Below are 14,422 nucleotides of genomic sequence, written 5' to 3'. Positions count from 1 at the left end.
TAGAAACTGTAATCAGTTTATTTACAAATAATCATAAATCCATTGACTGTTTTTATGAAAAATAACTTATAAAAGATTAGAAAAATGGCATTGCTTTACACTTTTGTAATTCTCTCTAAATGCTGGGTTTAATAAGCTGCATTCTCCTACCTCTTGGTGCATTCGGTCTGTTGTGTCGTCACACACCCTGTAGCCTCCGGAGGGCCCCGCTGTGTGGTTGTGAGAGCATGGGAGTGAGACTGGAGAGGAAGTAGTAGCTTAGTTTTCGTTACAAAAACAGTATGGAGCTCCTCCTGAAGGGGTTTTATGTTGGACTCCGGTGTCTCTAGACTGTACTTGGAAAACTGCTGTTTTAGGGAATATTTGGGGACGCAAAACATTTTTAAGATTGTAGGGGTGCCTGGGTGGCTCAGTAGTTGAGCATCTGCCCTCAGCTCAGGTCGTGATCCTGGGGTCCTGGGATCAAGTCCCACATTGGGCTCCCCCCAGGGAGGCTGCTTCTCCCTCTGCCTGTGTCTCTGCCTCACTCTCTCTGTGTTTCTCATGAATAAATAAATCTTAAAAAAAAAAAAAAAGCATTTTTAAGATTTCACACTTTTTTACACTAGGTCATCTGTTTTCTTGTTAAAACTTTATGCCGATGGCACGTGATGAAGGAATGTGACGTGTGTAGTGTCTTTGAAAATGTTAAGATTTCACTTAATCAGCTCACTGGCTTAGATTCTAATGTGCATGAAACTCCAAAAATGGGATTATGTGGCCTCTTCTCAAAGGGAGTCCTTGATGATACACTCGATTATGCAAAGATGTAATTCATCTTCTTTATCTGAAGCACGTGGATGGCTCTGATTTTGCACTTCTGACTTCTAAGCAAATGCCAACTGCTTTAAGAGACTTTCTTAATATCCTGAACTCTTTCCTTCCTTTTCCCCGCAACAACCTTCCAAGCACATAGGGATAAGCTCAAACAGCTGGAAGGTTCCGGGACAACAGGTGTTTTTGCGATAGTTGAGAAGGTTTAGAAAATGCTCCTTTTCCTTTTATTTTTCACTTCAGGGCATGTGTGATTGCAGTGGGTATTTTTTGTCTTTAATTTTGTGCGGATCTGCATAAATATCTGAATCACACATGCATATATAGAGAGATTTGTTTAAATGCAAAGGGAAGTGTTCCCTAAAGGCATTACTGTGAGGCACCGTGCATTCCACCTGCCCTGAGGCCTGGAGGAACAAGGGGGGCTCTGCGGGGGCCCCCAGTCCTCGTCCTCGGCTCCCCTCTCTCTGCTCTGTTTCCTACCGGCCTGTGCCGGCCAGTGGCTCAGGAGGGCCACCTGAATTTGTCCCTCGCCTTTCACCCTTCACGGACCTGTGGAGGTTCAGGTAGGCACGGGCGGCCCCAGCTGGCAGTCGAAGCCCATCCTGAAGCCCATCCTGGTCGGGAACTGTGACAGGTTTTAAGCCAACTGAGCACAGTGGAGGACCCTACCTAAGCGACGTCATGTTGGCCTCAGAAACGATTCCCACTGAGACCTTTTTTTCTGAAGCAAAAAGGAACCCATAATCCCGTGATAGTTCACAGACATGTTCAGTTTTGTGCCTTACATCCCATGTGTATCTTACCTAGTAATTAGATTATTTTGTATTGTTTTATTTATTGTCAGAAAAACTTCTTTCCAGTTTCTGTGCATTTAGGTGTTTTTAGATGGCAACATGATACTCTCTTGTGCCCCTGGGTCAGTTCATCTAAGCATTGCTCTGTGAGGTTTTTTGCTTTTATTGAAATGCTTTAGTGAACGCGTTTATACATGAATCTCTGTTTCTTCCTTAGAATTACAACACTGGGGGCAGCCCAGGGCGTGGTCCTGGAGACCTGGGATCAAGTCCCACGTCGGGCTCCCCACGTGGAGCCTGCTTCTCCCTCTGCCTGTGTCTCTGCGCCTGTGTCTCTGTGTCTCTCATGAATAAATAAGTAAAATCTTAAAAAAAAAAAAAATTACAGCATTGGGAGAGCGTCCTAGAAAGAGTCAAAGGATAGGATTATTGTGGCTTTTGCTGTATACTGCTGCACTGCTTTCCAGAAACTCTAGCAGCTCACCACCAGTAGAAAAGGAAAGTGCCAGAGGCTGTACTGCATTGATGTACTAGTGGCTTCCACATCAGACCTTAAAATTGCTTGTTCGCATTTCTTTGGTCACCACCTCAGTTAAGTTTTACTGCGGGATTTAAAGCATTAATGTCGCTGCCTCGATTTCATTCTCTTTGTGAAGAACCTGGAGGTATAAACCTTTTTTTCTTTTTCTTTTCTTTTTTTTAAAGATTTTCTCTGTGAGAGAGCGCGAGCACAAGCAGGGGGAGGGACAGAGAGCCCAATGCAGGACTCGATCCCAGGACCCTGGGATCAGGACCTGAGCTGAAGGCAGCCGCTTAACCAACTGAGCCCCCCAGGCGCCCCCCCCTTTTTTCTCCTTTTAAGGTGGTGGTGGTGGTGGTCTTGCGGTCAGCCTCACCTGACTCGGGGCGTGGTTCCGCGGCGCTGCCGCCGTCCTCCTGAAGTCCGGTTTTATCCACATCGGTCCTCGATTTAAAGCTCCACCGCCACGTCGGAAAACAAATCCAAGCTGTTTAGTGTGATTTAGGGGCCCGTTAGGACACCCCCCCTTACCTCTGCCTCCATCCATGCCTTCCCTTCCCGGCCTTGCCGCCCCGGATCTTGCTCTGCGGTGTCAGGTGGCCCCGCTCGCCCGCCGCGACCGCTCGGACCCTCCGGAGGCCCAGTGTGTCTGAGTCCTTGAGAGCTCCTGGGTCCTGGTGACTGCGGCTGCGTGCAACGGACATTCGATTGTATTGAAACATGAGAACAAATTACTAGTGTCACCGGTATCCATGCGGGTAAATGACTACCTTCGTCGCCTTTTTCCATGAGCTTTTCTTTAAAATACTAGAAGGTGTAAACAGAAGAATGGTCTGGATTTGAGGTTTGGGACTGCAGCATTTCTCCTTTTGGTAGCGTGCCTGCGTCTATAGACCCACGGGGATAGTTTTGTGCTTAAAGGTTTTTACGTGCCCGTCGTTCCTTGGGCAGTCCTTGAGGATGCCTGAGAACTAGATCTGTTCTGTGGGAGTGATCCCCGGGCGGGGCTGTGGGTGTCAAGTCTTGAGCAGAGATCAGTCCCTCAGAAAGCATGCCACTGATTGGAGTCGGCTTCCGGGCGGTAGGACATGAATATTCCCTCCATCAGTAAATTCGGGGGTGGGGGCACCCAGAAACAGAAACAGAACCGAGTCGCTCTGCAGGGTGCCTGTAAGAAGCAGATCTTGTGATGAGCAGGTGTGCGAAGCTTCCTCCCTGTTCCCGGCACGTACAAGTAGCTGCAGGGCACTCAAAATAGGGCAGTAAATTTTTCTCTTCGGAGACCTTTCATTCTAAAAACGGGGCCAAGCTGTCTGACATGGATGAGACCTTCAACGCGGGGAAACTGCCTGTGTGTGTGTGTGCACGCGCGTGTGTGTAGGGGGCGTGTATTCCCTTCTGGTGGCCTCAGGCTGCACAGCTGGCGCCTTAGGGGCCTCTAACCCCCACCCCCACCTCCCCGACACAGGCTGGTTGGGTGAGAAGGGCCAGAGTCCCCCGGGCCTGGAAACCTTACCCCCACCTCTGCTTTCACACGGTAGGAAGTAGGTTAGAGGAATGTCCACGCAGCTGCACCTGGGAATACTTTGCTCTAGGAATTTCAGCCTTTCATGGGTCCCTAATCAGCATTTTGAAAGTGTTACCTCACCGACCTACAGCTGCCTCAGCACTTTTCCACGTGTGCCTTCGGAATGGGGAAGGCATCTGTGATTTGCCTCTCTGGGTCTAGACTGCTGCTCCAGGTTAGGGCTCTGACTTTTGGCAAAATAACACACCTCGGGGGAGGGGGGTGCGCCTTGGTGGCTCAGTGGGTGAAGCGTCTGCCTTCGGCTCAGGTCCTGATCCCAGGGTCCTGGGATCGAGCCCCACGTTGGGCACCCTGCTCAGTCAGGGAGCCTCCTCCTCCCTCTCCCGCTGACCCTCCCCATGCCCTTTCTCTTTCTCTGTAATAAAATCTTAAAAAAAAAAAAAAAAAGACATGTTGAAAGATTAGAGTGAACTGACGTTGCTAACTTCATTGAGCTGTTCGTCCTTATGACGTTCTCAAGTAGCCTTTTCTGTAGACACGTGAGGAAACGGACACTTAGGCCATTGCTCACAGAGGCCACACCGCAGCTGACAGTGCAGCTTCAACTGGAAACCAGCGTCTGAAACTGTAACAGGCACCTCAGTGGAAAGAAGACAAAGAGTCCTTGATTGGAAAGATCATCTGTCACTTTAGGAAGGGTGGCTTGAGGATGGTGGGGACTACTGCATGTTTGTGAAGGGGACCAGTTGAAATTTTTGATTCCTGAGTGAGAAAAGGACGTCCAGTGAGATGTATCGAGTTCCCACATCTGTTTTTAAAAAAATCTACAGGGAGGCCCTATCCTTTTAGTGTTAAATTTGGATCAGTGGTAATAAATTAGCATCTGGATATTTCTGTCTTCCTCTTTAGCCCATTCCAGAATTCCTTTTCATTCTGCTGATGTATATGTGTTGTAGGGGTGGGAGACGATTAATGAGAATGGCTGTTTATAGTAAAGACCAATGAAAGCAGCATCGGCCTTGTTGCATCATCTAATTGGTAAAGAATATGTAGCCTCAGAGTCCTAGGGGGTAAGTGGGTTTAAATGTTACAGCAGCCTCACGCCACCAAGCTGTGTATTTTACTTGTCTCTCAACTTGGTAGCCGCAGGGGCACCACAGTAGTTTAAATGTTAGAATTAAAAACCAAACTATGTTTTCAACAGGATGCATTCAGTTTACTCGCTTATTCGGATCCTTGGAACAGCCCAGTTGGAAATCAGCTTGACCCAATTCAGAGAGAACCTGTGTGCTCAGCTCTTAACAGTGCAATATTAGGTGAGTAAAGCACAGCTTCAGCTAGATTCTCTGAATACTTGAGATGGTATTTGCGCTGGGAGCTGTATTTTGGTAAAATCTTAAGGGGTAATGCTTTCAGCATTTTAAAAGTTAAAATTATTTTGAAATACAGAAACCTTCCCCTCCATGATCTCAGTTCCAGATGAAATGGATTCACATGGAATAAAACAAAAACAAAAAAACCCCAGGACTTTGGGATCCACCTTGGGAAGTTGGGAGAATAGAGGCTTTTGTGTGCGTGTTATATATGAGCATTTCTGGACTGAACCACACTTCCCGCAGCTCCCACTGTGCTTAAAATGCAGACAGAAGGACTTCCAGGTGACGTGAGCGTGCCATGCGGTCGGCACCAGCCCCCAGAGGAGCAGTGTATTTGTGATAAAGTTCAGCATATTCAACGAGATGCCCTTAGCAAATAAAAAGGATGGAGGAGAAAGGAAAGGGTTTCAGTAGTGAGGCTTGGCCAGAGGTGAGCCTGCGTGAGGCACGGGAAGTTGCCGTTCCCGCCAGCAACTCGATCGCCACAGACTGTGATGATCGTACTTACCTACCGAACAAACACACTTCATATATGAAGCCTGCAGCATTCTGTGCATTTACATACACACTCTACAGGGCTGTCTAGGTAAAACTATCTTGTAATTTCTTTTCAAAGATAATTTATAAAGAAGAATGATTTTTTTCACCTGACTTTAGAATCTGATTCTAAAATGAGACTCCACATTAATAGTCTTTTCTTGCAACTTGAGCCTGTCGGGTTTGGGGGCTTTTAGGAACAGGTTTCAGACTGTTGTAGATATGGGAGCGGGAGACTGTAGAGGGCAGGGCTCAGGGCCAGAATGTAAAGGAAGCAGCTATTCATATTTGAGCCTTATTAGTCCGTTTATTTGCTCTTACAGAGTTAAGTGCAGTTGACCTTGGAAGAATTTGCATATAACTTTTGACTCCCCTAAAACTTAATAGCCCGCTCTCGGCTGGAAGCCCTGCCAACAACATGAGCACTTGATGAACACGTATCTTGTATGTCACCTGCATTTTACACCTTATTCTTATAGTAAACCTAAAGATAGGAAGACGACCATAAGGGAAAATACATCTATGATACTGTAACGATATTAAAAACCCACATGGAAGTGGACCCATGCAGTTCAAACCCCTGCTTCTCAAGGGCCGACTGTTAATTCATTGTGTATTAAGTATACATAATGGAGGTTTTAGAATGAGAACAGTTTTGTTTTTTTTTAAAGGCATCTTTTGTGGTGTTTTCTTAAATTTAGAATTTGTAAATAAAAAATAATGTGAATTTTCTTTGGATAATGTGTTGTATTCTTAGGTCATGAGATTCATTTAACTTGATTGGTAAAAATAGAATGTACTAGCAGTGCTGGGATTATAGGGCAAATTCTGGCTTACAGCGTTTTTGAAATTACTGTGATAGGTAATCATGAAGGCTTAATTGCTTCGTATTTAGGTATCCCTCCGACTTGGAAAGAATTTTCATTTCTTTGCTTTTATTCTCATCTTCCTCCAAATTTTCATTTACATTTTAGTTAACATATGGTGTATACTGGTTTCAGGAGTAGAATTCAGTGATTTATCACCCAGGGCTCATCATGAAAGTGCCCTCCTTAATGCCCATCCCTCACCCACCTCCCTCCATCCACCCTCAGCTCTCGATCTTTAAGAGTCTTAATGGTTTGCTTCCCTTTCTTTTCCCCCCTTCCCATATGTTCATCTGTTTCCTTAAATTCCAGAGTGAGATCACATGGTATTTGTCTTTCTATGACTGATTTTGCTTCGCAGCATACCCTCTATCTAGCTCCATCCACATTTTTGCAAATGGCAAGATTCCATTCTTTTTTTGTGGCCAAGTAATATTCCATTGTGTATATATACCACATCTTCTGGAAAGAATTTCTGGAGGAACTAGTTTTCTTAGGACAGTTTTTTATATCTTGGGTTCTTTAAAGGAATTCAGTTATTAGGTATTAAATTTTTTAGCACCCTTATGCAAGATATATGTATTCTTACTGTGCTATGTATTTTGTAGTATGTAGGTTCAGCTATAAATAGTACTTAAATTTATAATCATATATTCCTACAAAATTAATGACAAGATTAATTGCTGTGGGTGAATGTGCATTTATAAATATCGTGATATTTTACAACTTTAATTAGTGCTTAAAGTTGTCACATTAATTCCTACAAGTTCTATATCCAAAAAAATTATAAAGATTTAGCTTAAACCACATGCTGCCGCTACCCCCCTCCCCGCAAGAAAATTATAATAAAGTACCTCTTAGATGCTTACCTTCGAGCTAGGTTACTTCCCTATAAAGCATCAAGCAACATTTTTGAAAAGATGTTTCCTTTTCAGTTTTTATTGTTATGATGGTTTTGTGTATAAAAATTGTTCCTGACTCCAGGCAGAACTGTAAAAGCCAGTCCTGCTTATATTAGACTTGGCAAAAAATGCTTACCACTATCAAAGTTTTAACAAGTATCTTGACAAAGAATAGCCAGGACTTAATCCTAACCCACGGACCACTTTCCAAACCATACTTCCTGACTAATCTGTATGTTTTTTGTTTTTTTGCATTATTTCATTCTTATATTCTTTTTCTTTTCTTTTTTTTTAAGTCATTCTTACATTCTTGATCCTATTTTCTCTTGTGCCTTTAAATCCTGAATTTGCTTTTTATTTGGAGGTGGGGGCTCCATTCCTTCTGGAACTTTTCTTTCTCTCGCCACATTGCAAACTTGGAATCCAGAGTAGAACTAGTCATGGAGCATTACCAGCCAGTGTCATGGCTTTTGCCCTTTGTTGTCAACTGTGTCTACAAGACTGATTAGTAATTGTTATAAATTGGGAATCTGCATAAACTTAAAATGTGGACATCTCTACCCAAGAAGGGATCACCAGCTGCTAAGTGGTTGGCCACTTTCACCAGTAATTCGTTTTTTCATCTATGGCAAAGAACAGATTTTGGTGATTAACTACATTTGTACTACAGTTGTCTGACAAATTTCTGGTATGGTATGTATGATCCTGAAAACTAATTTATTGGCAATTTTTAAAATATTTTATCTACCAATTATAAATTTAACTCCCTCCGAGATTAGAGGGTGGCTTTGCTCTTGTTGCCTCTTATGGCCGCCAACACCATTTGCCCCCAGAAACCCAAGTAACACTCACCAAAGTGCCTTGGAGACAGCCTCAGCTGGGTCCTCTCCCCAAAAGGGGTAAGAATCCAACAGTGAACTTTTACTGAAAACCTGGTGTCTTTTTCTGGTTAAGTCAACTGACTTTAGTCAAGTTGAGGAACACTAAATATTCCTTACTCCTCACTGAATTAGCAGGTAAGAAATCACATCTTTAAGTATCTAAAGCTTTAAGTCTAAATCTGCAAGAATTCTTAACAGTTGAATACCCAATACCCGCATCATCCAGAGTAGCATGTCCAACACAATCCTCATTTGCTTAGAAATTACCATCGCTAGTTAGGTCATGAAGAACAGCGTAGGTATCAGTAATCTTTAAGGTAAGGCAGTATTTTCCCTGCTTTTAGAAAATGTCTTGCTAACTGCTGTTTCATTTTGAATCCTTTTTCCTCAGAAACCCACAATCTGCCAAAGCAACCTCCACTTGCCCTCGCAATGGGACAGGCCACACAGTGTCTAGGTCTGATGGCTCGATCGGGAATCGGATCCTGTGCATTTGCCACAGTGGAAGACTACCTACATTAGCTATGCATTTAAGGAGCTCACATGTCTATTGTGGCATATAGTCAACATGGAAGTAGACCAGCTCTGCTGATTTGAAATTTAGATTTTTTTAATTATGTACTGGGGACAGGTTTTTGTCGCTTTACATTGCTTCCTAGTTTACAGCATGATGCAAATGATTTTCTAACTTGGTGTTAGGAGAAATTATTTTCCATCTTTGACCTCTTAGTTGTCTAAGAGTTAAATATTACTGAATTTCAGACGTTCAAATTGATCATCACAAATCCTTTAAAACAATGACCTAAAAGAAACCAAAAAATCCTGCCGCCTTTGTTTGGGGGAGAGGGGGGAAGGAAACAGAACAAGTTGTGTTTGTGTTAGCATGTGGGTGATGTAAACTTCAAATCGGGAGATGCTCCAACCCCCGCTCCCATCTCAGCATTCAATCAGTGTAACTTGCAAAACGCATCAACATCTGACAGTTTGAATTTATAGTGTTGATGGAAGAAATCATTTTTAATGTGTACTGTAAAACTTGAAATACTCAGGAGCTGAGTGAATATGTCTGTTGCTACTTACAATCCCGACCTGTTAGTCCCAGTAGTTTCGTTTTAACATGGTCCTTTTCAGCTTTGTTTCCTGTTTAACTACAGACGACTTCTGTCGTAGACTCACAAGTTCAACTGTTGTATTATAACAGTATTACATGTCAACAGTGTGGTTATGACCTTTATTTATATAAAAACCAAATATTTAGTCAATTTACCGTGTCTTAATTTAATCTTTGTACACCTTCCATTTTTAAGTGCTTAAATGAGTACTATATTGCAATAAAAATGTAGTGATATAATTAACCAGCCATTAAAAATTTACTATTACAGATACTAGAGTGTCAGCGGAGTTTATATATAAGGTGCCCACTTACTTCTGATTAACATGAGATTAGAGCAAACACAATGAACGGTTCCTACTCTAGATCAGAGTTCTACAACCTAAGACTCCCTTCAGTGTGTCGGCCTCTCTGCGCTAGGGTCGAGCCTGATGCTGTGGGTGCTGCAGACAGAAAACAGGAAATTATCTCCTATTTTGGTAAAAATTAAAATCTGGCACGTGGCCTTCCCCTAAAGCAAATCCTCCAGAGCGGTTAAAGAACACTTAACCAAGATAACCATATCCTGCGGTTGACTATTAACTGTACATAAGGCTTGAGTTTTAAGGAATTTTTATTATACTCCAATATTGCACTTTCAATTGCTTCTTCCCTCCTCTGTGTTGTATGAAACAGATTATCATCAAGCATCTGCAAGATGAAGGCATCTGAGAGCTGCCCTTGAAAGAACAGTCACCGTCCACTTCCCTGGCCCTGCCCCTCCTGCCGCGCACCCGACACCGCGGGCTGGGAGATGGGCTTTTAGTTATATAGAAAGGAATATAATTCCTTTTAAACAGTTTCTTCTTCCAGTGTAGCCCTCAAAGATGACAAGACACAACTGTAGTCTGGAAGGATGACATGTGATGTGATCGTGGGCTTCCCCCAAAAGACCGAGGATTTTTGCAGTGATTTACAAACGATTTATTAGACTTTCAGAAAAATGAATTCTTTACACCACATAACTAAGTTCTATATGTACAAGTTCTCACTCTTCATTTAGCTTTACTACTTAGGAGTTTTCATCTTTCTGACCATCCACCGTCTTTTAAACCTCTTGGCATTTTGTTTTCTCTGGGTCCCTAAAACAGAAAATGTTATGCAATAAGGATATTAAATACAAAATTCTCAAGAAATAATTCAAAAGTTTTCAAGTTTCTATGAATATAAATACTAAAATTAGGTCTACTAAATCAGATTTCATAGTAGATATACGTACAGACCACACCGATCTATTCTTCAGAAGCAACTTTAGCATATAAATATAGGAGCCATTATAAGGAAAAAAACCTGATGCGTCAAGATTATTTACTGTCTCCTTAAAGAATATTTTTCGATATATAAAAAACTAAGAATAATGTGGGATCTTACCCCAAGCATTATTAAGAAACTGGACCGCAGCCTTTTTCACTGGTAACCTCTTATTTTCAAGAGACAGGAATTTATTTACTAGAAGAAGAGAGAATTATTTATCATTTCTTTGTTTAATTTGCAATAAAATAAAAGAAACTGTGTTAAAGAAATTACCAGTAGTTCTGTTGGTTCCCGGACCATACAAAGATTTTTGTATAAAGGCCTTTGCTGCTTGTTGCCTTGAATCTCTCAGATCTTGATCTTTCAGCCTTACAGCCAAGTAGCTTTTATTCTGGCTGGTGACCAACACAAAAGGTCAGAATGAGCAAGTCTGAAAATGTGCTTACTTTGAAAATAAAAGGCATTTTTGTTACTTCAAAAACTGAAAAAACTCCAGGTCCTAATTTTATATATGCACAGATAATGAATAAATCACAGGGCTATTTGACTAGAAACAGACCACCATTTTTTCGTAGGTAAATATTTTTATATGAGTATCAGAACTAGGTTTTCCCAGAGAGGATCTAATTGGAAACTATTCCTAACTAAAATCTTTCTCCATTTAAGCTCATATTTTCACCCTCTCCCGCTACCTTTACATCCTATGTGAAAAGACTCTCCTTACCCAACAGACTGTATTTTTTGTACTTTTTCTTTAGTGTTCTTGGAATCTCCTCCTTTTTCATAGTCTTCATCACTTTTCTTCTTCAAATTAGCTAAAAAATCGAGTTTTATTTCTAGTTAGTACTTATGTAAAAATAAGGCAGGAACATTTACTGGAGTTTACTTTAAACATCCACTCTACCAATTTGGATGCAATTTTTATTTATAAGGAAACTGAGAACTGACCTAAGCTATCCTTGGGGCCAGGCCTATGCCACACTCTCCCAGGGCCAGGAACATCTGGCTGCAAATATGTGCAAATGCACTTGATACTTACATAAGTTACTTAAAATAGTTCATACCTTCTTTCAACTTTCCTGATGCTTTCTTTATGCTAAGGAAAAACAAAAATACTGATTGGTATGGCACATAGCAAAGATCACGGATTACACAATTTCATCTGGCTTTACAAGTAAGATCTCCCCCCTTTCATTACCAACATCTTCAATTTTTTACCTCGGCTCTTTAATCAGTTTTGGAAAGCGAAAAGTCCCTCTTGATGCACTGCTCCCAATTCCCAGGCTAGTACATACGAGCATGGGAGCACCTCAGAGCGTAAGCTGTGAAAGCTTATTAGCAGACTCAACAGAAGCAGACTGCTGTGGTTAATAGGTAAAGACTTAAGGAAAAAATGAGCTATATGACGATATTCAAAGTGAAAGGTGGTAGGACAGCTTCATTCTACTGGGAGAAATCAAAGGATTAATTCAACAGTTGCACAAATGCAAAATGGAGACAAGGATGAGACTTGAGGGATACTGGTCAAAGGGCGAGACCAAGCTGACAAGACAGGAGTGTCCCATACAGAAGCACTTGCACAGTAGAAAAGCTATACGGAGGAGGAGCTGATGGGGTGGGCGGAGCAAGAGAAGGAAGAGGTGACATTTGAGCTCGGTTTCTGAAGAGGAAAGGGCACTACGCCACCAAGTGCATTTGTAGGTTTAGTATGTTCTGGATCTGCGTAACTTTGGAAACGTTCTTCTACTGAAAATTTGATAACAGCAGCCTAGGTAAAAAATACAGGACTATTAAACTTCTGAACTTAAAGTATTTAGAAAAAGCAAGGGGCAGGCAGCCCGGGTGGCTCAAGACTTTAGCGCAGCCTTCAGCCCGGGGAGTGATCCCGGGGTCCTGGGATCAAGTCCCATGTTGGGCTCCCCGCATGGAGCTTGCTTCTCCTCCTGCCTGTGTCTCTGCTTCTCTCTCTCTTACAAATAAGTAAAATCTTAATAAAAAAAAAAAGAAAAACAAGAGCATTAAAAAACCACCACCAAATATCTGGAAGTCTAAATGCATTAAGGTTTGACTTCACGGGATGAGAAAGAGGAGGACGGCAGCATTCGCCGTTAACCACTCCCCAGAGGGCAAAGCTGCTGAATGACCCGAGAAAGGAAGCGGTCGTAGCCCAGGCAAGGACGGGACCGGGCGACCCTCGGGAGTGGTGGACGCACGTGGGCCGCTCCACTCAGCGCGGTGTCCACACGCTACTTTATTCCCCACCACCCACCCTGTGCTCAGCACACGGGCAGGAGCACACGCATCCACTGACCCAACACCCTGGGGTCCGCGGCGGAGGAGCCGAAGTCCGCCACGGGACACACACGCGGTACACGCGCCCAACGCCCTCCACCTTTCCCACCGACTTCAGAGAGGTCTTTTTTTTTTTTAAAGGTTTTATTTATTTATTCATGAGAGACAAAGGGGAAGGGGAGGTGAGAGGGAGACGGGAGGAGAGAGAGAGGCGGAGACAGGCAGGAGGAGAAGCAGGCTCCATGCCGGGAGCCGGGAGCCCGACGTGGGACTCCACCCCACGCCTCCAGGACCACGCCCGGGGCTGAAGGCGGCGCTGAACCGCTGAGCCACCGGGCTGCCCTCAAAGACGTCGGCATGACAAGAACATTGTGTTCCCGCCGCTACTACACTGGATTCAAATACACGTGCCCACCTCACAGGCTCACAGGCAGGTGTGCGGGGCAAGATCCGCTACTCACTCAGTCTGTCCGGCGGCAGTTAACTTCTCTAGAACGTCCTCTGGAAGTAGTTTTCTTTTCTTTGATAAAAAAACATTTAAAAATTAATCAGCAATGAAGGACGACAGCCTTCCGCGGACTCACCAGCTGGGCCCCGCCCCTCAGCGCTCCCACCCCTGAGACCCTCACCCCCGCCCCTTCCCTCAGCGCTCCCGCTCCCATCCCCCGGCCCTCGCCCCGCCCCCTCCGCGCTCCCACCCCAGGCCCCGCCCCCCTCCGCGCTCCCACCCGGGCCCCGCCCACCACGCGTCAGTGCGCGCGGCCATCGGACTCGGCCGCGCCGCCCTCGGCTCCCAAAGTACCTCGCTTACCGCTCGCGGCAGCCGGGCCTGCTACGGACGCCGCCTCGGCGACGCGTGGTGGCCGGGCTGTCGCGGTGGGCGGGCACGGACGGGAAGGACGCCCGGCCTCCGCCAGTCGGCCCACCCACCCCCGCCCTCAGCCGGCGCACGGCGGCAGCGCCCCAGGCCCCCGGGACCCGGACCGGCCCGGGGCTCTGAGAGCGAGACGCCCCCGCCCTCCACCCACCTTCTGTTCGATGAACAGCTCCTCGCGTCGCTTCCTCTTCTCCTTCAGCAGCGTCTTATCCCTGAAAGGGCGACACGTGAGCGGGGCGGCGCGCGCGGGGCGGGGCGGGGCGGTCCTCCCGGCCGCCGCGGGCTCCGCACCTGCGCACCGACTCCCGGACCCGCCGCTCCTCCTCTCGAGCTTCCGCCTGGGCGCTGGCGAAAGTCAGCTCCTCCGGGGCCTCGTCGTCGAGCTCGTCGTCCCCGTCCTCATCGTCCTCCTCCAGCGGCTCCGCCGCCGCGCCGCTGCTGGGCTGCCCGAGCAGCAGGCCGTGCTCCGCGCCCTCCTCCTCCTCCTCGGAGGCGGGCTGGCCCTCGTCCACCATCGCCGACGCCGGAGTGCGGGACGCGCGCGGTCGGAGCTGCACCATGGCCCGCGCGGCGCCCGACCGTCTAGCCTCTGACCCGGAAGCAACGCGCAAGCGCCGCGTGACGTGTAA

The 14,422-nt window shown here is 45.3% G+C and overlaps 2 protein-coding genes across 2 annotated transcripts in view; one reads left to right on the top strand and one right to left on the bottom strand.

Moving 5' to 3' along the window:
* Positions 1-9,605, top strand: part of RANBP9 (RAN binding protein 9) — a 93,148-nt gene extending 83,543 nt beyond the window's left edge. Inside the window, exons 13-14 of the mRNA XM_038584198.1 lie at positions 4,863-4,974; positions 8,612-9,605. Coding sequence (XP_038440126.1) covers positions 4,863-4,974; positions 8,612-8,742 — 243 coding nt within the window. The 3' untranslated portion in view covers positions 8,743-9,605. The remainder of the gene's footprint in view (positions 1-4,862; positions 4,975-8,611) is intronic.
* Positions 9,606-10,270: 665 nt separating this feature from the next.
* NOL7 (nucleolar protein 7) lies at positions 10,271-14,386 on the bottom strand. The gene is made up of 8 exons (XM_038584199.1): positions 14,085-14,386; positions 13,945-14,005; positions 13,378-13,436; positions 11,689-11,720; positions 11,349-11,439; positions 10,898-11,019; positions 10,742-10,819; positions 10,271-10,452 (listed from the first exon to the last, which is right to left on the bottom strand). Exons 1-8 carry the CDS (start codon positions 14,351-14,353, stop codon positions 10,379-10,381), a joined length of 786 nt encoding a protein of 261 aa, XP_038440127.1. The 5' UTR covers positions 14,354-14,386; the 3' UTR covers positions 10,271-10,378.
* Positions 14,387-14,422: the final 36 nt, after the last annotated feature.

Source organism: Canis lupus, chromosome 35 (genome assembly GCF_011100685.1).
Source record: "Canis lupus familiaris isolate Mischka breed German Shepherd chromosome 35, alternate assembly UU_Cfam_GSD_1.0, whole genome shotgun sequence".
Lineage (NCBI taxonomy): Eukaryota > Metazoa > Chordata > Mammalia > Carnivora > Canidae > Canis > Canis lupus.
The sequence above is the reverse complement of the archived record's forward strand: the minus strand, read 5'-3'. Positions and strand labels throughout refer to the sequence as shown.

Coding starts and splice junctions, on each gene's coding strand:
- NOL7 (XM_038584199.1), bottom strand. CDS start 14,353: ATGGTGCAGCTCCGACCGCGCGCGTCCCGCACTCCGGCGTCGGCGATG. Junction 11,721..13,377: donor ACTGCCGCCGGACAGACTGA/GTGAGTAGCGGA, acceptor GTTTTTCCTTAG/CATAAAGAAAGCATCAGGAA. Junction 11,020..11,348: donor CAAAAAATACAGTCTGTTGG/GTAAGGAGAGTC, acceptor GTTGGTCACCAG/CCAGAATAAAAGCTACTTGG.